Here is a 24,220-nt window from a genome sequence, read left to right as displayed (position 1 = left end):
GCAAGAAGGCGCCTCTGAAGAAGTGACATTTCAACCGAGATCCAACAGAAGGTTTAGAAGTGGCTAGGTGAAGAGAAGGAGCAATGCCATTCCATGTAGAGGGAAGGGCATATACAAAGGACCGAAGACCGGAGAATATACCAGAAGGAGGGAAGAACAGATGTAAAAATGAAAGGTGTGCATTCAAGATACGTGTCCAGCAGCAGTGACAAGCATCCCCAGAATCGGGCAGTCTCTCTGGTGGTCCTGCTCTGCAGCCTGTGGGATGGGCTGTCAAGGTGGCTGGCCAGGTAAGTGGAACGTATCAGCGGTGGCCTGCACGTAAAAAACCTCCCGGGGCTGTGTACGCTCTGAAGCCACAGTCTTGGCTTTGTTAATCCTAGCAGAGCTCCGAGCAATTCAACCACAGAAAATAACTATCTGCCATTTGTCTTGTATTTTTCTGGACATTTAATCTTGTGAAAAATCACCTCTTGGGTGTTAGGACTTGATTATTCATTTGACAAATCATCCAGACCTCTCTCTTTCTTATTCCCTCTTAGCATCTGTTTGTGAACTATTTCACAGGTATCTCCACTCTGCAGTACAAAGGAGAGGAGAAAAATCAAACCGAACTGATCCAATTACTTTATAGCAGGTGTTCTGATACACATCAGAAGGGTGAAAGCATTGACTAAAAGTACAAAAGGAGAAAAAAACACATCTTGAGCAATGGCACTGTACCAAGTGCTTTGGTACTTGGAAATATACTTTATTTCCAAATAGCATAGATCCCTTTTTTTTGGAGGCGGGGGGGAAGTTGGAACAGAAAGAAGCATAAAACTATGGTCTTTCAAGCACAAAACAATTTGAAACTGATGATAATTAAACTTGGTCTATCACCTTTATATTAGCTCACACTACTACTTTTATTTGATAATAAAAGTTTTTATAGATAAAAAAGGATTAACCACAGTTGCAACTGTTTAAACTATATATGGGAACACATTTTAAAAGTAATTAAGGATATTAAAGATATACTTATGAACATACAAGTAATATAGTTCAATACCAATGAGCCCATTCATTAAACGAGTAACAGCTTTATTAAATAATATTCCAGCTGAAAGTAGAAAACAATAATTTATTTAAAATCTTCTATAATTTATCTTTATCACTGCTCTTCTCTATAACTAGTTCAAAGTACAATGAAGCATCACTAATATTCTCACACAGGAATGTGGTTACTGGACCTGAGTACTGTCCTAAGCCTCTATGATCATCCATCCCCAGAGTTTATTTCTGCCCACGACTGAGGCCACCTCACCTCAATTGCACTGGTGTATTGCTCCAGTCTGCTGTCAATCTTGGAGACAACTGCTGCTTGATGAGTTGATTTGACACCACTGTTTAAGTGAATAAACATACACACACATACATAAAAATACAAGAGAGAATCTTTCCATATATATATAACAGCTGATGATTCTCAACTGAACAATCATATTTACCTTTTCTGCACAGACTTATTCAAAAATTCTGCTCGTTCTTCTATCTAGAAATTGAAAAAAAAAAAGCCCAGTTAATACTTGCAGCTTATAAACAATGTTTCTCAGCCCACTTGGTGAGTAAAAGCACCAGAGTGTGTGTAAGGGTAATAGTAATAATAAAACTACTTTGAGACATTTGAGAGTGAGATTTGGAGGGGACAAATGGCAGATGATAAAGAAGTTGTGGAGAAATACAAAGTTCTGGAGGCAAATTAAAGACCAGACAGAAACAGAATAAAAATGCCTCTGAAACAATGTAAATCAGAGGCAAAAGAAATACATTTCAAGACAACAACCATTTTTTCCAAAAGCACATGCTGTTACCCTTTAGGACATATATATATGAGTATAAATATACCATGTTATTTGATCAACGGAAATTTCCCACAGCGTTTTAACTATATATTTAGTGCATAATAGGACCAAATAAGAAAGGTAACTAGGAACTGTGAACTATTCACCTCCTGCTTAGCCTGGCTTCCTAACTGTCAAGCCTACTGCTGAATTTAATTTGCCTTGAATGTGGAAGATAGGGATGGGAGGAGACTGAGATCTGGGGCATGGCTCCTCAGGGCTGAGGCCTCCCATGAAACCCCTGTTAGCCCAAGTGGGAATGACAGAAATAAACACAGAAAAACTTATGGATATATATGAAATGGTAGTCTTTAATAAGATCCTTTTTCTTTTTAAAGCTAGGAACTTCCTTTTACTAAAACTAAAGCTACTAAATCAAACACTATATTTCATTGAAACTATATCACCCAAATCAGATGTTCTCTGTAAGTCAGCAAGTATCTGTTGACTCCATATGATACCCAATGCCAGGGGAGAAATAGCCTCTGTCACTTATCACCTACCAAAATCAGCAAATAGTAAAACCTTTGTATACGACTGCCTGTGCCAAAGCATACATGTGCTGAAGGGGGCCATTTTCTTCCCTGTTCAGGAGGCCAGGGAACCTACCAGATTCAGCTACCCCAGGCTGGTGTGGTTGAGTATCCCCTACAGTCTTCTGAGATGTTAGTGGCTCTTTCTGGCCTGGACTGTCCCTGGGACTCGTGGACTTTTTAATAAACACCGTTAGGCTCTTTATAGATGTTATTGGGGGCATTTCATTCTTTCCAATGATTTCTCACAATGATAAACGCAAACTCATTAAAAATAAAACTTCCTGCAAAAAAGTGTTATTGGTAGCCCTGAGTTTATGGGATGAAGAGTATCTTAAATTTTATTTTTCTGATTTTAATATAACTTAGAAGTGTACTTCTGGAGAAAAAGTTCCCAGCTGAATAAGGTGAAATACATTGAAACCACACAATGCACTGCCATTTTTAATATTATCCATCCATCCATCCATCCATCCATCCATCCATCCATCCTACTTTAACCCTGCCAGCTGGTCAGCTAAACAACTAACCAAAAAATTACATATTGAGTACTCACTCTATAAAGCTGAACACTCAACAATGTATAAGACAGTGTCCCATTCTTTAAGGAGAACATAATTAGTAGGGGAGACTAGTAGAACATACAAATAAAACACTTCACACTCAATGACAGGTACCATAGTAAAGAGAAGAAGAAAATGCTGTGTGGCCTTGGGAGGAGTGACTCTCTGGGGTCAGTGGAGAAGTTTTTCAGTAGTTTTGATTCTGAGCTGAGGTTTTTAGTTTATAGTTTACACAGTTTTATCAATGAGTTTATGGAGGTAAGGGTAGGGGGAAGGAGTGCACGAGTTATGGGGACAGGACATTTGTGGCAGAGCAAACCCATGCACAATTTGGGGAACACAGGCAGGGCAGGGGAGTAGGATGGAGGAATGAAACACATAGGGGAAGGACAGAAGCACGAGGAAGGGGCAGCAGAGGTGAGACTTTTTCTCTGTAGCACTGCCTACAGCCTTCTGACTCTGGGATGAGCTTGCTAACCTTGGCTATGCCATTAATTCAAATGATGGAGATTCTGACTCTGACATCTCCTTTTGTATCTACAACATCAAATACAGCTTGACTTCATTATCTCATTTTGTCAGGTCTCACCATCCATTTACTGACGCATTCCTATTGGGAAATCCTGAACTTCATCTAGATAATGTAACAATGTGTACTGAATTTATACACTAAACAAATTTCTGTAGGACTTTAACGAGAGCAGTTGGTTCTTCTGAAGACCAAGAGGTGGCAGTGTTGTCTCGATAAAACTCAAGGGAAAGCAAGCACGCTATTCATTTTAGAAAACTGGCTCTCTCCTTACTCTACACCCCTTCCACCACCAAATATGAAAACAACAGTAATAATAACCCAATTTTAAATTTAATTTACTTACAATTTGTTCTGTGCATGTTTTACGTAAGAAAAACCATTCACTGCTAACAAAATTTTAACTGAGAAACCAGGTTCAGAGTTCCCCAGACAAGGAATAGGAGTCATGAGAACTTAAAATACATGAGTTGATAATATTTTGAGGTCAAATAGCAAATGTTTTCCCTTGAGCTGGCATTCTACAATCTTTTTTTTTTTTTTTTTAAAGATTTTATTTATTTACTTGACAGAGAGAGACACAGTGAGAGCAGGATCACAAGCAGGGGGAGAGGGAGAGGGAGAAACAGGCTTCCCGTGGAGCAGGGAGCCCGATGTGGGGCTCGATCCCAGGACCCTGGGATCATGACCTGAGCCGAAGGCAGACGCTTAACGACTGAGCCACCCAGGTGCCCCTGGCATTCTACAATCTTAACTCATGACCACTTATAAAAGTGGCAGGGCCAAGAGGATCAACGACTGTAGGAATTCAATCACAGAATACGAAATTGAGCGCTAAAACGAGAGCCACAGCAAATTCTTCAAGGCACATACTATGGAGAAAAGCAATAGACTGCCTGTTCCTGAAAGCATGTCTCTGTTATATAGGAATTAAACATTTTTTGTTTTTTTTTTAGCATAAATACTTTGCTCACACATGCCTCTCTAGCAGAGGGAGTAGATGAATGGCTTCCTAGGAACACTGGATGAAATGGAAAGCCAGGAGTCTGGTTGAGGGAAAGACCAGAGAAGTAAGTAAGTTGAAAAATTTAGTAGAGAAGAGATATTTGAAGAAGGAAAGGAGAATGGGCTATAGTTTCTCCTGAAAACAGCAGCAATTAGAAGCTTAGATGACGGGCGCCTGGGTGGCTCAGTCAGTTAAGTGTCTGCCTTCGGCTCAGGTCATGATCCCAGGGTCCTGGGATCGAGCCCCACATCAGGCTCCCTGCTCAGGGGGGAGCCTGCTTCTCTCTCTCCCTCTGCTGCTCCCCCTGCTTGTGTTCCCTCTCTTGCTGTGTCTCTCTCTGTCAAATAAATAATAAAATCTTTAAAAAAAAAAAAAAAAAGCAGCTTAGATGACTATGATTTCTTGGTGTTACCAAGACTGTTCAAAGAAAGTTTAGCTCAGGTGGGATTTCAAGGAGGGCAGAACGAGAGAACATAGCTTTCTTTGATTATTGATGAGCCAGAAACACAAGGAGCCAGACCAGCAACAGAACTCTGGTCACTGCATGGAGATAGCCTGAACTGAGTGGGGTTTTTGTTTTTTGCTTTTGTGTTTTTCTTTTGTTTTGTTTTTTTTTTGTTGTTGTTTATTTGTTTTGTTGTTGTTGCTGCCTTTCTGCTCTTTCTTCTATAGTAGGGTCTGCAAACTATGGCCCATGTGCTCATGGGCCTTATGCAGGCCATGGTTTTCACACAGCCCTCAAGCTAAGAATGAGTTTTATATTGTTAAATGGTTTAAAAATCCAAAAGAAGAATATTTGGGGACATAGGAAAACTTTGTGAAATTCAAATTTCAGTGTCTCTCAATAAAACTCATCCACTCCACAAAGATTCTCTCTACTCATTTCACTCCGCTCTGAGATCTCACTGCACTGGAAGTCTGCAGTTGGTTACCTGGTAATTCTTGGGATTCCTCTGAGCAGTTGACTATGGTAATGCCATGGGGGCAATGGCTTGCTTTGTACTTCTCTCCCTCATAGTACTTAGCACCTATTAGGTATGTTATAAATATCAAATATGAAACAATAAGATCCCCCTGTGGCTTAGTTCTGATTCCCCCTGAAGCAGATCTTGAGAAGAGAGGGTTCAAGTATAAGGAGTTTATTTGGGAGGTGTCAGACTATGACTGGGACCCAGATGATCATAAAGACTAAGTGAAGCTCTTTAAGGATCAAACATGCTGATTTTCCTGTAAAACAGGTAATAACTGTAAAATGTAAGTAACTGGCTTTTGGTCATTTTAGTGGGCCACGTGAGATGACCTCACACACACAATTATAGACACACACATGCATATATTTAACCAGCTGGAGCCCAGCTATGATTCTCTACTGGTTTTGCCCATCACCTACACTTTGTAGCCTAGCTAGGTTGATGGAAAATGAGGGAGAAATAAAAGTGTTAAAAGGTCCAATCTCTGAAGATTCATTCATTCATTTATTCATTCGGCAAATATTTATTGACTATCTTCACTGTGCCAGGTGCTCATTAAATGTTAACTCTCAAAACAAAACACATATCTGAAAATAATGGCACATTGAGTATAAATAATAGTTAGCGCTTTCTTGCTTCTGTTCTCTTTTTCTCTCCATGTCAACCCTTCCCTCTTCTCCTTGACTGGGCTCCCTCCTGCTCATTCTCTTTTCTCTTACCAGCACTTCGATCTTCATCAATAAGGAGCTGTGCTCCTCGAAGGCAGTGCTGGGACCAAACTTATCCTGGCAAAGGACCCTACACAAGTTACATTTCTTCTCCTCCTGTGGTAACAGCTTTCAGATTTGACCAGTACCATTTCCAGCTGCCCTACTTTTAATAATGACAAATTTAAAATGAACAGCTAGCATGAAAAGCAGCTCAAACCTTTATAATATAGTTGCCCACTTTATAAACTTTAAATGTTTCCATTTTCAACTGCTTGAAGCAATGAGGCGTCTGGAAGGCATGGGTCAGTGAAATCCAGAGATAATTGCTGAATGTCACTTTAATGCATACCAAAGCATCTAATGAACAACAGATACAAAGCTCTCAACCTTATCTCTCTCCTCCCTACATGTTACAAAGAGAAGCTGTAAAAAGGCTGAAAGAAGGAGCAAAAAGCTAAATGAAGCAAAGGCTTTGAACAATGAATAACTAAGCAAGTGGCTAAAATCAAGTTTCCATCACATTATAATGGAGGTGTTATGAGAAGGATTTCTGGGAATAAGAAATACCTTGAGAGATGAACCTTTAGGAGTGAAACACTTGAATGGCTTCTTGTCATCTGATAAGCTGTCTTCGGGCATCTTCTGACGTTTCTCAGCAGCTTCTGCCCGTCGCCTTTCAATCTCTTCCTTTAGCCTCCTCTTCTCTTCCTGAGGGAGAAAGAACATATAACAAGGACATCAGTATGAGCTTCAAGAGAGAAGGAAAGAGTGTTGTAGGGGAGAGAGCACTAGTCCCAGAGGAAAACGAGCCGGGTTCTGGACTGGATGCCACCCTTTCCTCAAGGGCGGTGGCTAGAGATTAAGCCTGAGCCAGAGAGTCCAACTGCCTGACTCACACTCTGGCACTGCCACTTCCCAACTGTGTGACCTTGGCCACGTCACTTCTCTGCTCTGTGCCTCAGTTTATCATCTGTAAAATGGGGATTATGATAGCTGCCATGAGCTACATGAGAAAGCCCATGTAAAATGCCAGGTCTTGTGCTCAGTATGAAGCTGATCGTTATCATTACCATCCAGTCAGATCATTTAACACTGACCTTCCATTTCTGTGTATGTAAGAGGAATATAAATGTCCCCTCTCCCTCCTTCCTAGGAGAGTTGTGAAGACAAATGAGATAAATGATGTGCAAAGTTATATAAATCTAAAGTATTATATTTACCAAATTGTACAAGAGATAATTGTATGGTTGTCCCCGCCTCAACTGAGGAGATTATTTTAGATGGTTTGACAAACCTGAAAATATGTAGACACTCACCAGAGCAGTCACGGATGTTCACAGTGTGTCTCATTACCCCCTCTGTGCCTTTCTTCCTGGTCTACAATACTCTCCCCTGTCCTCTCTCTCAGGCAAAACATTCACAGTGCTGATCAAGTGGCACATCCTCTATGAATGACTGACTGAGAGATCCGTGTAGTCTTTTGTAATTTTAGAACTATATGTTCTCAAGCAGAGACTGGATGTTCATCTGGCAGAATGATTCTCTGTGTTATGGGCTGAATGTCTGTGCCGCCCCCCCCCCCCATTACAGTTAAAGTCCCAGCTCCCAAAGTGATGGTTTTAGGAGTTGAGGCCTTTGGCAGGTGATTAGATCACGAGAGTGAAGCCTTCATGAATGGCACTAGTGCCCTTATTAAGGAGAACCCATGGGCGCCTGGGTGGTTCAGTTGGTTAAGCGACTGCCTTCGGCTCAGGTCATGATCCTGGAGTCCAGGGATCGAGTCCCGCATTGGCCTCCCTGCTCGGCGGGGAGTCTGCTTCTCCCTCTGACCCTCCTCCCTCTCATTCTCTCTATCTCAAATAAATAAATAAAATCTTAAAAAAAAAAAAAAGGAGAACCCAGAGAGCTCTCTTCTGCCTTCTGCCAAGTGAGGACGCAGTGGGAAGACTGCTATGAACTGGGAAGTGGGGTCTCACCAGACACAGAATTTGCTGAAGCCTTGATCTTCAACTCCCCAACCTCCAGAACAGTGAGAAATAAATTTCTGTTGTTTATAAGCCACCCAGTCTATGGGAATTTGTTATTGTGGCTGTACTGACTGACGACTGTTCGGTAGGAGGTTAGACCAAATCATCTCCTAGGTCCAATCCAGTTCTAAGACTCAGTGTTTCTCTTCTGCCTTCATTGATACTCTGTTCCTCTAAATAACAATAACAACAATGATAACAGTAATTATAACCAAGCCTCAATTCTGTAAGTAGACATTATTTCGCAGGCAAAGAAAAGAAGTCTTAGCTTATCTTAGTTCAGTAACTCTGCCGAGGTCCCAGCTTACAAGTGGCAAAGGATACCAGCCCAGGTATGTTTGATTCTAAGGCACTATCATCCCAAATACTTTCCAACCAAAGGCAACTGGCTGATTGAGAGCTGGAGTCAGAGGCGACCTTGGAATAACTTATCCAAACTTTCCACACAGGTCAGGCAATTTTTGCAGAGGATCCATGTCAGAAAGCTGGCAGAAGTCTTTCTGCATAGTTTGAATCATGGAAGGTCACTATCTCCTAAGATCAGAGGGAAAAGCTCTAAGCTGATTTGGAGAATCGAGGTCCCAATACTGATTCTACTACTAGTCAAGTGACTCACAGCAGTCACTTAAATACTCTGATTCCTTTTTCTTTGTCCATAAAGTGAGAATAATAATATACCTCAGGATGAAAGGAAAGAATGCACCTTGTAAAGTTGTAGTTGGTTAAGCACTTTTTCAGTGTTCAAAATTTGCCTTCTTGTAACTTTATCTGTTGTTTTTAGTTCTGTCTTAAAAGACGGAACACATTCATCTGTTCATAATTACTGGGCTCCTGCTACATGCCTGACACTGTGTTGGCTCCTGGGTTTACAGTAATGAACAAAGCAGATACTGCTCCTACTTGTGACGACCTCATCTCCTGACTCTTCCACTAAAAGAAGAAAAATTATTAAAAAAAAAAAATCTATCAAAACTCTCCATATATCAGAAAACAACTATCATGTGACTCTTGGTTCTTATAACTAATCTGCAGACCTTTTCATCCTTTTGTGCTTTCTGTTCTTTATTGAGAGACAATAGAGGGGAATGGGTTAAGGCAAATGGGACGGTGGGAAAATTACTAAGCCACTTTGTGCCTCAGTTTCCTCATCTGAAAAATGGGATAATAAGACTACCCACATCAGAAAGTTATAAATGGATATAAAGTGCTACACATAAAGGTTTTAGAACTGTGCCTAGGGCACAGTTAACTTTATTGTTCTTAAAATATATTTGTAAGAGTCCATGCTCAAAAGAGCAGCTGCATTCCACCATGAAAAAATTACTCCCTGGGCTAGAAGGGTCACCGGACGTGGACTGGGGGCCGGGGGCAGCTGCCGTAGCAGCCGCGCTGCGCCCTCCTTACCTCCTCTCTGACTTTTCTCTCTGCTTCCTCCTGCTTCCGCTTCTGCTCTTCCTCCTCCAGGACCTTCCTTCGCTCCTCCCGCTTTTTCTTCAGCTCCTCCAGCTCCTGGGCCGCCTCCTGCTGTTTCTGTTTGAGCTTCTCGAACTCCTCGCTCTCGGTTTCCCCACGGCGACGGCGAAGCTCCTCCAGACGCTTGCCGGCCTCCACCTGCGAAGCGCCTTCGGCCTCCTTGGCCTCGCTGGCCCTCGCTCCCACTCCCGCTCCCGGGCGGCTGTCCGCAAAGGCAAAGGGGTTTGACAACCGTCAGCCTGGCAGCCTCCCGCGAGGGAGGGACGTCATCTGCAGGCTTTGCATCCCCCACCAAAAGAAATCTCTACTGCCCGTGGTCAGTGGATCTTCACACCAGCCCCAGGGGTCTTGGGGTCTGCCTGCAATCTCAAGGTCTGGATCTGATCCCTCTCTGCCACTTACCCTTGGTTTCCTAGCTGTACAACGGGGAAAACAGACACTGTCAGTGGGAAAATGGCGCATGGAAAATGGGCAAAAGAGTGCAACTGCAATGGAAAACAGTAGGGAGGCTCCTCAAAAAATTAACAGTGAAACTACCATATGCACTGGCAATCCCACTTCTGGGTCTATATCCCAAAGAACTGAAAGCAGGATCTTGCAAAGACATCTGTGTGCCCTTGTTCCTAGCAGCATTATTCACAATCGTGGAGAGGTGGAAGCAACCCAAATATCCATCAACAAATGAATACACGAACAGAGGGTGGCGCATACATGCAGTGTAATCTTATTCAGCCTTAAAAAGTAGGGTGATCTGTCACAGGCTACAACATGGATGAACCTTGAGGATATTATGCTACATGAAATAAGCCAGTCCCCAAAAGGCAAATCCTGCATAATTCTGCTTACAGGAGTTATCTACAGTAGTCAATTCCAGGGAAACAGAAAGTAGAACCAGTGGCTGGGCGGGGATGGGGAGGTGGGGAGTTGTTTAATGGGTACAGAGTTTCAGGTTTGGAGAGGTTTCAGAACAGTGTGAATGTACTTCACCCTACTGAGTTGTACACTCAAAAATGGTTAAGATGGTAAATTTTATGTTATGTGTTTTACCACAATTTAAAAAAAAAATCCACGTGACATGCATGATACAACATGGAAAAACTGGGCAAATATTATTTGTTCTATTTACCTCAGTGGGCTATTCTTTGGATCCCATGAGATTACATATTAAATAAATGTTGACATATATTATAAATATCAGTTGTTAATGCTATTAGACTGAATTCTAAAATCTAGGTGTGACCCTAGGAGTCCTCTGCTGTAAGTTACTGGTTAATTTGGATCTGCCTAGAATCATGAATCAGGAGGGAAGACTTAAAGGCTCAGGCGTGAGAGGCAAGAAAAGACGACTGAAACTAGGGTAGGCACTGAAATAAATCTGCTCATCCACATCCTTGTCTTGAACTTGACTCTAGCAGCTGATCTCTGGCAGATGAAATTACCCTTTGCCTCTTGATTAAGAGCTATAAATACAGTAATGTGTGTCCACTCTTACACAGCTGTTCCAAGAAAGTTCGTAATGACAGCATGACCTTAAGGCTTCAATTTGCGTGGTCTATCACGACAGGAATATTCCTAATTGTGACTTAAAATTACTAAATTAGCCCTGATGTGGTACGGTTAGCATTGTTACTTATGCTTTATATGTCCTTTTCATATTTATTATCTCATTTAATAGTCACAATAATTAGGGAGTTGGCAGATTAGGTTAATACCACCATTTTACAAATTAGGAAGTGGTGGACAAGAGAGAAAAGAGTCTGCCCAAACTTTTGGTAGCAAGAAAGTGGTAGAGCCATGATCAGATTTTAGTGTTTCTCTACCAAGTATACTCTTCTTTCCACTGTACTATCATTATATCAGGAGTTAAATATGGTTTCTCATAACATAAAAAATCAACTGAATCGAGCATATTAGCCTCTACCTCTCACCTCCTACCTTGAGGACTAGAGAGTCTGGGAGGGATGTTTCCCACCTGTAAGTCTCTAGAATTTCTACAGTCTAGGCCTAACTACCTTCTATGCTTCAGTGGAAGCAGTGCTTCATCAGATGGCACAGCTTATAAAACAGCAAGAAAATGGGTACTTTTTTATAAGTTACAAATAAAACTGAAATTAGGGGTGCTTGGGTGGCTCAGTTGGTTAGGCATCTAACTCTTGGTTTCTGCTCAGCTCATAATCTCAGGGTTGTGAGATCAAGTCCCATGCCGGGCTCCACGCTGGGCATGGAGCCTGCTTAAGATTCTCTCTCTCCCTCTCTTCCTCCTCTTTCCCTCTCTTAAAAAAAAAAATAAAGAAAGAAAGAAAGAAAGAAAGAAAATCACTCTTAAAAAAAAAGAAATAAAATTGAAATTATGTTGAAGTTTTCTTTTGGGATTAAGGAGAACCCACAGGGATTTTATTGTAGAATTGGGAACATGTTAAGACTAGAGACAGAACACTATCCCAGGGGTCCTTATGTTAAAATTTTACTTCAGAACTGGTATTTTTAGTGTTCTTACATAAATCATATAAAAAACATGTTGGTGGTGACAGAACTGCAGCAGAGCACTACGTTGTCACTGGAGCAAAACTCACGTGAGCTGGATCCTCCTGGCACTTTCTTCGGGAGAATTTAGTGGCATCCTCAAAAGTGTGCCTAGTTACAGATAGTCCTTAGCTAAGTGACAAGGATGTGGCTTGCTAGCTGCTTAAGTACTTATTAACAAGCAGTGAGGTCATGCTCAACCAGCTCTGAACACAGGTAGCCCATCCCTAACACTCTGTCTAAGGAACAGATGAATTACCGCTGTCTGATATCATTTACTTGGTGCAGAGAAGGGCTCAGTGTTTCTAGTGATGGAACAAGAAAAAAATAATAAAAGAGAAAATGAGTTCAAGACTACATAATTACCAATACTGATCTTATGCAAAAATCTCATGCTTTTTAAACATTGAGGAAGTTCTTTTTTTTTAAGATTTTATTTATTTATTTGAGAGAGAGAGCGTGCGCATAAGCACAAGCACACAAAAGGGGGGCAGAGGGAGAAGCAGACTCCCCACCAAGGAGGGGACTGACCCTGACCCTGAGATCATGACCTGAGCCAAAGGCAGACACTTAACCAACTGAGCCACCCAGGCACCCTCAAACATTGAGGTAATTCTGAGTATACTATGTCCTTTCCAACCTTTTCAAGCTGCAGGATGGAAAAATCAGTATTGTGGATTATAATCAGCATTAAAACAAAACAAAACAGAAAACATCAGAGTGCACTGCATAGAGCAAGGGAAAGTACCATCTCTTGACATGTTTGTTTCAGTTATAAGTATGCATGTAGCTGTGAACATGATGTAAAATTTATTTCTTGCCAAGAGTTTAGGTTAAAAAGTTTTAAAATATTGTTCTAGGCTCTTGACAGTTAAAGATGAACTTTTAAACAGAGGTTAGAGGGTCCCTTAAAACTTGGATGTTGCTCTTTCAGAGTCTTATAAGTTCATAGGTCTGTGACTCCAGAGAGAAAATCTCTCTGTGTTAATTCAAAGTCTTTCCATCTTCAGAAATGAGTTTGCTTTCTCTTTGTGTTCATCATGTTAGTGTACAGGAGTTAGACTGGCAGACACATGCCTATAGAAACTTCTCTGGATTCCCCTAGGTGTCACTCAGTCTTCATCTTGGACACTGAAAATGTCTGTCATTAGGGACTGGCTCAATAAATCATGACACATCCATCTGGTGGAATACTCTAACGTTATTAATTGTAAGCTTATATTCATTGGTACAGAAAGGTGGCTATGATATAGTACAAGAATCAATTTAAAAACATATTTATAGTTATATTTACACATATACATACTGTATATGTCTATTTTGAATATATACACATAAAAGGTATCTGGATAAAATGTTACTGGTAGTTATCTTTGGGTGGTGGGTGCTCTATTTTCTGAATGTTTCATAATGAGTATCTTTTTTTCCTATAATTAGAAAAAACTTTAATTACCACATTAAAAATAGATGGAAAGCAAAAGAAATTCCTGTTTTGTACTTTCTATAAAGCCCTTGGTATAATCTGCTTTTTCTATACCTTGCTCATCGAGCTGAGATTTTTTTTTGTCATGTTTTAGAGAAAACAATGTAATCACAGAAAACAGAAATATTGGGATGTCTGGGTGGCTTAGTTAGTGAAATCTGCCTTTGCTCAGGTCATGATCCCACATCGAGCTCCTTGCTCCGCGGGGAGCCTGCTTCTCCCTCTGCCTACCACTCCCCCTGCTTGTGCATGCGTTCTCTCTCTCTCTCTCTGACAAATAAATAAAATCTTAAAAAAAAAGAAAACAGAAATATCAAAGGGGGCAGTAATTAAACATGAGGAGCTATGCTCAAAACAGTAGCAAGAGTTTTATCCATGTCACCTCTACTCAGATGTACCGGCATGCCCTCAGCACTAGGATGACACTAATATGGAAATTTCTTCCAGAAGGTCTCTCCTCTATCCTTGGCTTCCTTAGGCGTAAGTCTAGATGAGCATCAGACCTTTCACCATGAACACAGTTTGTCTGCACTTAGGCTAGTAGGCACCTGGCTATTCCACATAGAGGCTCCTACTCCCTTCTCGATACAGCTCCTTGCTTTATAAGTATAGACAGCAAAACCAGGCGTCCCTGCTTCTGTTGGCATCAACTTCGAATTGAAACTAAAACTAACCTATGTTGGCAGCTACACAAAAACGAATGATATGGTGGCTGCTTGTTTCTGTCATTTTTTTTTCTGCCCAAAGATGGAAAAATTAAGGCCAGAGTCACATTTAAGAATTCTCAGTGCTACACCTGTTGCCATCCTTGTGATTTTTCTCTTTGAATTCCCAGCTCTCTGGATTTCCACACAATGGGTGTGTTAATTATTAATTTGAGTTTGGACTAAAGCTGGTTGGCAAGTTTGCTAATTGTTAACGAAACTTCTTTCTACTGACAGATTTTTAAAAAACATTATTTTTCGTAACAAAAAATATACTCATACCCACAAAACCTATTTTAAACTATCAAATAATAAGACAGTAATATCATTAGGCAATACTCATTCAATATTTTTCATGAACCTGACACCGTTCTAGGGCCTTGAAATATTAAACGACTGGCACTCCAGCAAGCTTTGGACTCAGCTTACTGGCCGGAATCAACTCAATTTCTAGATTTTCTATGAATTCTTAATAAACTCTTCATGTTCTACTTAAAGTCTACTTTCTTGCCAATCCCAAGTAACATCTATAGGATCTATGCATCCTCCTTCACAGTTTACTTGGGCATTTTCTGCACACATTTTCTTCCGTAGGCTTTCCCTTGGATAAATGTGATTACCTTTCTGCTCAAATTTTTGCATAGAGAAGTTGTTTGGGGGGCAATTAAATGTCCCCATTTTATCCTGCTTAGAGGAGCAGAGCCCTAGTAGCTCTCCTTGCTTCTGAATGCCACAATGGCTTTGGTGTAAGGAATACATCCGACTTCCACACAATACCTGCTCTTGGGGACTTCCTTATTTGAACTGTTGAGAAAAACAGGGTCCACAGGCAAGACTGCTGCCAAAACAACCCCATGGGAATCCACGTTCCAGGACATCTGGCACACCAGCCAGTGACATAACAGAGGTAGGAATGTGGCACCAGTGGTTGGAGGGAGCGTATGTGTAGGACTGGGGCACAAAGAATCTTGTGGCCAGGTGTCCATGGCAGGCTTCTGTAACTTGAGTCCTTCTACAGAACTGGTGGGGCGCTCTCACTATTCAGTGTATCTAGAAGTAAGGATTTACCTGTACGTACTTGTCTATCTGTCCTAAAATCAACTGTCCAGGTATTCAGCACCATGGGGGCGGCGCGGGACGGGTGAGGAGGGAAAGCTGAAGCTATGCAAAAGGTTCTCCAAAGGGTATTAAATGGAGCACTAGGGCCCTGCCCTATTCCTCCCTCTTTGAGATTCCCAGTGCAAATTAACATCAAGTGCTCTCAAAGTCCTGCAGTAAAGAGAGCTAATTAACTTAGTTCAACCCAGCATTTCCCAAGTATTTGGCCACAGGACAATCCCAGTTTTAAGCAACATTTATTTATAATCTTTAAAATAATACATTCCTGAAAATGATAACTGAAAAGTCTCTCTTAGGACACTGGCTGGACTATATAGAGAATCCATGATACTAACCCCAGTCGTAATGTTTTCTACTGAACTGATCTTACGTGAGCATATTAAGTCAGGGAACAAAAACATGGATCCTAAGCATGATCTGCTTTGCTAAATAATGGGAAAAGCAGATTAAATCTTGTCTGAGCAATGACTGCCTGTCTTCTGTTAGTGATTGATAGCCTGACCTGCTGACTGAGGATCTTTGAGACAATGGCCAATGACTTCACAACAGAAATATGTTGCCTGTTTAGCACGTTTCTGTCTGGAGGCACAGGATAGGGAGGCTGATTATTATTTTTTTCTTCACATGTGAACACAGTCATTGTTAAGTAGTCTCTGTTTCTTACCTGAAAGTATTCTCGGTGTGTTTAAGTTTGTGCGTCAGGAATTCTCCATTCTGTGACTTCACTTCTGTAAATCCCTTCTTCCCATCCAAGAAGCTCTTCACTTCTTTGGGCTCTTTGTCCTTTTTAATCTTCTCATCTTTGATCTAACCAACAGTACACATCAGGAAGAAACATAATGATAAAAATCCCATTAGGTTTTGGTTGGTATCACCAAATAAGACCCAGAATTATTAAGCCAGAAAACTCAGAAGTAAAACCAACCACTGGAGAATGATGTGGTAGAGCTGGGGTCAGAGGAAATTCTTAGAGCATGAGCTATGGTCCTCCAGCCTCTGTGCAAAAACCTAGACCACAATTTTAGGAAACCAAGATCATCCCTGATTTCACTGGGGTTTTGTTTTCAAGAGCAGTGGAGGTGTTACTGTTTGGAAACTATTATATTCTGGGAATTCCATGTAAGAGCAGCTCTTTGTAGTTCCCACTGAAAAGAGTGATCATTAGTGTGGCATTGATGGGAGAATGTCCGGGTTGGTTGGACGGGTTTTTTTCTTGGATGAAGACTGTGTCTTTGAAAAGAACCCAAATGTGTTGAGGAGGGAAAAAGGAAACCTACCAAGGAAACCCACCACATCTGCCAAGCCAATTTTGGCAGATGGCAGAGGAAGCCCACCCTTGTATTTTAATCAAATGAGTAACTAGGGTCTGAGGATAGAAGACATAATAACCCTACCTTTAGGGAGACGACTCAGACCTGTGGGACCACATCTGTAGTCATCTAAACCACTACAGTTCGAATGGAATAGGAAACCAGAAGTGGTTTTGTGATGGTTGGGAAGACAGAGGAAGGTGATATATGGAGAGCAGGTGTTAGCTTTAATTTTTGTGAGTTTTGTTACTACAAGGTCCTCACAGTAAATGAGACACATTATTTCAAAGTAAAGTGAAATTTACATAGCTTGTTAGGGGGTTGAGATTACCTGTATCAGCTCACCCATTCTTTAAGGATGAGTGTGAGAACAGGAGAGATTCATTATTGCTCTTTTCAACATAACCAGTGACAAGACACTTACGTTCTAAAGCAAGCAACAGAGGAAGAGTAGGCATAAGAAATTGGGCCTTCAGGTACCCAGGCTGGCCTCCCTTATCTGATCACTCATCTCTTTCCAGCTATTCCTCTGATACCCTCTGAACACTTACTCCTAAAGTGCATGTCGTACTAAGCACAGTACTTTTTTTTCTCTTTACCGATGAGCCTTGAGTAGTCCTTTGCCTGACTGCCTTCTTTGGATGTTATTTGATTAAATTACCACAGATGGACTATTCACTACCATGTTGCCCTAATTAGTTAAGACTTCAATCTTTCTCCAAGGCTATTCCTTGGACATGCTTTAAAAAGGGGAGCTGTTAGGGGCGCCTGGGTGGCTCAGTCATTAAAAAGGGGAGCTGTTGTTTTGCCATTCTCTCTGAGAGCTTTGTCTGGAAGTCAGAGAGGCTGAGTTTTTGCTCCAGTGCTGTCAACAGACTAGCTAAAATGAAGTCATCTGATTTCTCAGGGAGGTTGGCTCTACATACATTAGAAGAGAGGTTGGACCAGAGGATTCCTTCCTCACCCTTCATCTTGTCATTTCCGTCTTGGCTCCTGATTTGTCGTGAAAGGCTAGAGAGAAGAGAAGGAAGCTCTGGCCAGTCCTACAGCTTGACTACAGCTCCCGGTGGTGTTCACCAGGCAGGCAGGAGCAGGAAATGCCTGTTCTCGTCCTGACCCTCATTGCTGGATATTGCCCCAGATACCAGGGACTGGGGTTTGTCTCCTGGTTAAGAAGTATCTGGGGATGCAAATTTACAGGGAGGGGTGTCCTATTTCAGGGAACCCACAAAACACATTCTGAGTCAAATCTCATGGTTTGTGGAGCACCACGCAAAGAGAAATTCTCTTTAACTCATTTCTCCTATTTTGGAGTCAGAGAGATTTCCATTCTCCCAAAATGCATTATCTGACTCATTCACCAAAAATGTGTATAAAGTAGGTTTTTAAAACAATACATGTCTAAGAGAAGAAAAATCCCGCCCCCCTTTTTTTCCAGCTCTGCCTTCATTGGCGAAGGTTATAGAGGATGGTATGCTTATATTCTCTTTGGAAGACTCTCTTAGAAAAATTCTCAGTGAAATAATGATTTGAGTTTGCAAATAATTTTCTTTTCTGGAAAATAACTTCATTCATTCATTCATTCATTCATTCATTCATTCCATAGTGCCTTTAAATTTTAAGGAGCATAGTGGAATAGATTCGATGGATTCAACCTAAACTCATGAGATTCTGAGGGAAAAGCATTTGATCTGCTAGGTCAGAATGTCACAGTGAAGAAAATCTGTGATGGGTTCATAGGTGGCTAAGTACCCTGAAGAGTTAATGTGCTTCACATTCAGATAATATTAGCATATGAGAGGCTCTGGTCAAATGTGACATTTGGATAAAACTCTGGATATTTGGGGTATCCAATGGGCTAACACATGGGTGTATGGGGGGGGTGGGAATTCAAGTGACACATCCTGGTGCCAGAGAGACCCTCAAAAGGTCAAATGCGCAAGTCAAAAAGACTGAGCTGTCAGTTTCTGTAGAGTAATGCTTTGCATTATTTGATTTCAGGAGAGTCACAAGAACTGATGCAAGTTACATTTCACATTAGGTTTGACACATTTCTGTTAGACTCAGGAGTCTCAGTTCCTTTTCTGGGTCCAATGTCTGCCACATGGATGTCTTTGCTACTGAAAATTTGGTCTGCAAATAACACGGACCTCACCGGTAAGCTCCACCCAGACCCACTGAGTCAGATTCTGCATTTCGTAAGATTCCAGGTGATTTATATGCACGCCCATGTTTGGGAAACTTTGGTACATGATATGAATATCAGTTCCAATATTATATGAACAACCCTGCTGGAAACAGGTTTTCTGTTAGAGGCCAGGGAAAAAAAACCAACCTGGGGTGAAGAACTAAAAAGAGGCGTTTTATAATTGGAGAGGAGAAAAAGAAAGCTAAATTTCAAGGTTGGTGATGTTCTGTGATCCATCACTACAAACAGTTAAAAACTGCAGGGCTGCAGGGGGAGAAAGAGAGTTTTTTCCTGAGGTATTGGAGCAACTTCTGGAAATATTTTCTCTAAGAAGTCTCACGTGATGTTTGTGTTTACTTGTGGTTGACCGATCCTGTTTAACAAAAAGGGGGGGAAAAAAGGAGGAGGGTGTTGGAAATGGCTAAATCATGTAAAATATGATTCAAAGTTGTTTATATAAAGTAACCACACAACTAGCTGGAGGGGGGAAATCTAGTCATTCAACTAGTAATTTACGTATGCAATGTTAAAGCAGGAATGCCAGATTTTTTTTTCTTTTTTTTTGAGCCTGGGTTGAGTGGCTAATCTGGCCTTATGTAAAAAAAGAGGCCAAAAGTTTTGGGACTCCAGAAGGGGGTGCAGAGCAAACTGGGAAAGGAGCAAGTCTGATATCCACCGATATTGTTGGGACTGGGGCCTTCTCTGAAAAGAGGCAGAAGGATGATTTGGGTGACCACTCACGAGCCCTTCCTTGCTCAGGGGCACAATATAAAGACACAGAATGTTTGTGTCATTAAAAACAAATCACGGGGCGACTGGGTGGCTCAGTCAGTTAAGCGGCTGCCTTCGGTTCAGGTCATGATCCCAGGTTCCTGGGATCGAATTCCGCATCGGGCTCCCTGTGCAGCGGGCTCCCTCTCCCTCTGCCTGCCACTCTGCCTACTTGTGCTCTCTCTCTCTCTCTCTGTCAAATAAATAAAAAAAAAAAACGACATCTTAGGGAAGTCAATTACATTTTAAATACAGAATCCAAACAGTGCTCTTTCAGCTTCCCCTCCCCCACTGAGTTAGGACTTCATGCTCTCTTCCTTCTGGAAAGCTATTCACCACCAAACACCAGCTTTATCAAAGAGCCCAAGTGGGACATTCCTGTTTGAGTTTAGCTCCCAGTAACTTTCAGTTTTTTAGATGAATCTGTAGATGTTCTATTCTGTGCATTCCCAACAATATTCAACCATTTCCTTAGCTGCCTCATTTGAACCAAATTCAGCTTTCTAGTTCTTAGCATTTATGCTTCCACCTTCCTTTAAATGGGCGGTGTTTGCATTCAGTATTTACTCCCAAACACCCTCAAGTTCTATTAGAAACAGGAAGGTACGTACATCTTAACCAAAATAAACAGCACACGATCTAGGGGTTCTTAACTTTTTTCTGCGAATCTTATGAAAAAGCATTTAAGAAAATAACCATCCCCCTGCTTAATCTGGTTACCTCATTTTCTAAATACGGACTTTTCTGTTTCTTAATATGTGCTATAATGGGCAGAGACGTGCAGCAGGAGTCCATCTGAGCTGGCCCTCAACAGCTCTGATTCAGTCCCATGCGCAAAGTAATCCAAATCTTCCTACCTTTGATAATTCAGTTTTACCATGTTTAAGCACTTTGAACTTATGCGATATTGTCACAGTTTTTAGGATTACTTGGAGCTGATGTAAGTACAATGGTTAAAACGAGGCCAGGCTTTCTGATGTGGCGTTTTGGTCACGTGGGGCATGATTACATTTTCTCTACACCCCGCCCTGTTCCACTGACTCGCTTACTTACCTACAGTCAAACACCCTGGTACCAGCTCCTGTGTGTGCCTCAGAAATGCAATGCAGAACATTTTGCCAAACTTTTCTTTTGAAAACCAAATACCATCTTCAGTTCATCGAATTTTCTACTGAGATGTGGGGGAGCGTTTTTCCTTTGGAAAGCTAAATCATTAATCAAAGCCAGTTGGAAATATTCACAATTGAAATGAAAGTAGGATGGTCCAAGGAGGAAAAAAATAGCACTTAGAAGAGGAGAAAGTGGGAAAAATGGATCCGAGCAGTGTTTTTCAAGCTTTCTGTGACCCACAGCCAGGACAATTTCTATCACAATATAATACTGCTTACGATGCCCTCTGATGTCTTCTATTCAATTTCATGTCTTAAAATGTCCATTGACATATTTAACTACTTTTGAGATGCTCTAAGTTAATTTCACCATTCAATGAATCATGAAGTCAAGTCATGGCTTGACAAACACTGGATCAGAGGTAATAATTTTGAGATCAGCAGACCTGAAATGTCATGGAACCCAGCTCTCTGTTGCTTTATGATTAGGTTATTTTTCAGTAATATTTACCTCTTTTTTGAAGGTAGGCTTTTCTTCTTGGGACTTTTCTCTTTTAGCTTGTGCTTTGGCCCCCTTTTCTTCTTCCTTTTTATTTTCAAGAGTGGCAAGGTCACTCGTTTAAAAGAAGCCCTTTCTAGCTTACAAGAGTGAGAGGGTGCTCAGGTCACTTTGCATGTGGCTTAGGATTTTGCTGACTCAGTGCTCACATAACCCTGGGTGCCAGTGATTCTAAACAGCAACGTGGGATTCTCATGTGCCTGCCATTGTGCTCCCTGAAATCTAGCGTGACGTGGTGGTTCTTTGTGCATGTTTACAAAACTTGTGTGTGGTTTGGTGCATTTTGTTTCTGATGGGTCTCAAATGTAGCTGTGGTCATGAGCCCCTTGTAACAAGCAGGAGTGAAAGAACTTCAGCACAATGCAGACTCAGTGATAGAGAGTTCTCTATGCAAAGGTGAGTATGCAAGCATCTCTTTCTTTCTTTTTCTTTTTCTTGGGGGAGGGTAGGGATGGAGGTCGTGGTTAGGTAGAGTGCTTTTAATGCAGGCTTGCAGACAGAAAAAAAATCTTTCCCAGCTTGCAAACACCTCCTCCCCCTCATTTCCACCTTTCTCAGGCTACATGAGTTTATTTGTGTCATCCTGATGGTAAAAGCAGCAAAATGTATGCTCTTAATTACCAGTCAGTTATAAATTGAGGCCACCCCAGCTGAATGGCTTTCTGCAAGTCTGCATTAAGCTCAGGTCTACATGATGGCAAATCATGGTTTTGACATACTTAATGAAAGGTCCAAACTGGCTTCTTTACCTCCTTTATTACCAGCTTATTTCAAGGGGGTTACTTTTGCCTTCTTAAGATGAAATTTCTGACCATGATTCTTCATGTCATTATCCCATCCCAACTTTTATAATTTTTAATTAAATGCCAAACACATGGATAAAGGGAGGAGTTATGGTCCTCTTGCCTCATGTAGACCCATGGCTAGAGATAAGCTGTCAAAAGGAATGAATTTAGATGCAGGTGCAGAATTACAAGTCAACACAGCACTGCTACATTTATCATCTTTGGGTTAATTCATTTTTCGGGTATTCATAACAAGCAAGCACAGAGCAATTAATTTCTCTCTGGCTGTCCCAGTAAATTTGGTTGATTGAATATTTAGCCATCGATCGATTGCTTCATGCTTGCATATTGCTATGGCCCAAAAAAATGAACAGCTTGCCAAACAAGCAAGCACGTGGGGCTGCAGGATCGTGCCTGGGTCCCAAGTCTGATGTGCATTACATTTCTCATAAATCACAGGCATCACACATTTGGTGCAAAATGCTTACTGTACCTGTTTCTTTTGCACAGCTGTCTGGAGTTTATCTTCTTGTACTTTCTTTTCGCTTACCCATTTCCCTTCCATTTTCTCATCTACCTTTTCCCCTTTGTGCTTTTTCTCTTGCATTTCTCTTCTGTTCTCTTCTAGCTGCCGAAGCTTCTGCTCTTCTACCTTAGCTTTCTCCTCTTCCTCTGCCTTTGCCCGCTGCCTCTCCTCCGCTGCTCTTCTCTCTTGCTCAACCCGCTCCCTCTCGGCCGCCTCCCTCCTTTCTTTCTCTTGTGCAGCTGCTCTTTCTTCTGCTTCCAGTCTTGCTTGCTCCTCTGCTACCCTCTGCTCTTGCTCAGCTTTAGCTCTTGCTCTTTCTTCCGCTGCCAGCCTGGCCCTGTCTGCCTCTGCTTGCTCCCTCCCTTCCGTCTCCATTCCACCATTGGGGGCGGCCTCGTCTGAACCCTGCTCCCGCTCCCCCTCTGTTCTAGGCTCTTCTGCCCTGAGCTGCCCCGTTTCCAACGGCAGGGCCGCTGTTCCTGTTGTTCCGCCTTCCACCGTCACCTCTACCTGATTTTCTTCCCGGCTCCCTTGCTTTGGCTTCTCTTCCTCCTCTTCCTCCTTTTCTTTTTCTTCCGGCTTTTTCTCCTCAGCGTCCCTCCAGTCGTTCTTCTGATAGGACTTGGTGATGATTTCCGTCTCCTCTATCTCGTATCTTTCTTGGCCATGCTCGCTCTTTTCTTCCTTCTCGGTGGCCTCGCTGTCGGCGGCGTTATTGTGCAGCCTTCTGCTGGGGAGTGGCAAGCCCGCGTCCGTGACCGTGGGGTCGAACTCCTTCTGCCGCTCCAGGGCTTCCTGAAGGCGTTTCTGGCGCCTCTCCTCCCGCCGAGCCAGGCGCTCCAGGAGCGCAGCCTCGTCGTCGCCCTCCACCTGCGCGGGCGAGGTGCTTGTCTTGACCTCCTCGTCGGCCACACTGGACAACAGAAACGACACCAAAGACAGACTGCTGATTAATGGGCCAGCGGGATCCGCGAAGCCTGATGTGCACTGGGCCGAGGCTCGCGGTGGCGTGTGTGCCCAGGGGACCCCCGCCCCCGTTATCCTGCTCACGCAGGCCTGCCTGGTGTTCAGCAGACCGCACACGCAGGCCTCTGCCCTTGGTCTTTCTCTGGCCACCGGCGTCTACTCTACCTGCCGGAAGTGCTTTCAGGATCAACGCGCCTGGGGGCAGCCGTCAAACAAGATGCAGGAGCATTCGTGTGTAAATACCCGGGCTCCCTTCACCTTTTGAGTCAGATAACTCTGACGTGCCTGCCTGCGTTGCACTGGATCTCAGAGTCTCCCGGTGGAGGTAAGCTCCGGATCCCAGCAGTGGCCATGAAACCTTTATTTGGTTGCTCTCCCTTCCTCAGTTCACTTTCCCAAAGGGCGACTGGTGTTTCCTGGGATCGGTTCCCAAATGAATACTTGTGCTTAAATCTTTTTTGTTTCAAAATCTGCTTCTTGGG

At 42.2% G+C, this 24,220-nt stretch overlaps 1 protein-coding gene across 5 annotated transcripts in view; it reads right to left on the bottom strand.

Moving 5' to 3' along the window:
* The window catches only part of CALD1 (caldesmon 1), a 182,700-nt gene that overhangs the window by 11,756 nt on the left and 146,724 nt on the right, over positions 1-24,220 (bottom strand). For 2 of the 5 annotated variants that reach the window (XM_035021145.1, XM_035021144.1), the window contains 6 exons: positions 22,740-23,685; positions 16,189-16,331; positions 9,627-9,897; positions 6,763-6,903; positions 1,491-1,534; positions 1,307-1,385 (listed from right to left, as the gene is read on the bottom strand). In XM_035021145.1, the coding sequence (XP_034877036.1) occupies positions 1,307-1,385; positions 1,491-1,534; positions 6,763-6,903; positions 9,627-9,897; positions 16,189-16,331; positions 22,740-23,685 (1,624 nt within the window). Of the gene's footprint in view, positions 1-1,306; positions 1,386-1,490; positions 1,535-6,762; positions 6,904-9,626; positions 9,898-16,188; positions 16,332-21,413; positions 21,489-22,739; positions 23,686-24,220 lie in introns of all 5 variants that reach the window. The other 3 variants (XM_035021149.1, XM_035021146.1, XM_035021150.1) reach the window with 2 other exon arrangements.

The sequence above is a fragment of the Mirounga leonina genome, unplaced genomic scaffold, assembly GCF_011800145.1.
Source record: "Mirounga leonina isolate KUSES-001 unplaced genomic scaffold, KU_Mleo_1.0 Mir_174, whole genome shotgun sequence".
Taxonomy (NCBI): domain Eukaryota; kingdom Metazoa; phylum Chordata; class Mammalia; order Carnivora; family Phocidae; genus Mirounga; species Mirounga leonina.
Note: the sequence above shows the minus strand (reverse complement) of the source record. Positions and strands in the feature narration are given on the sequence as shown.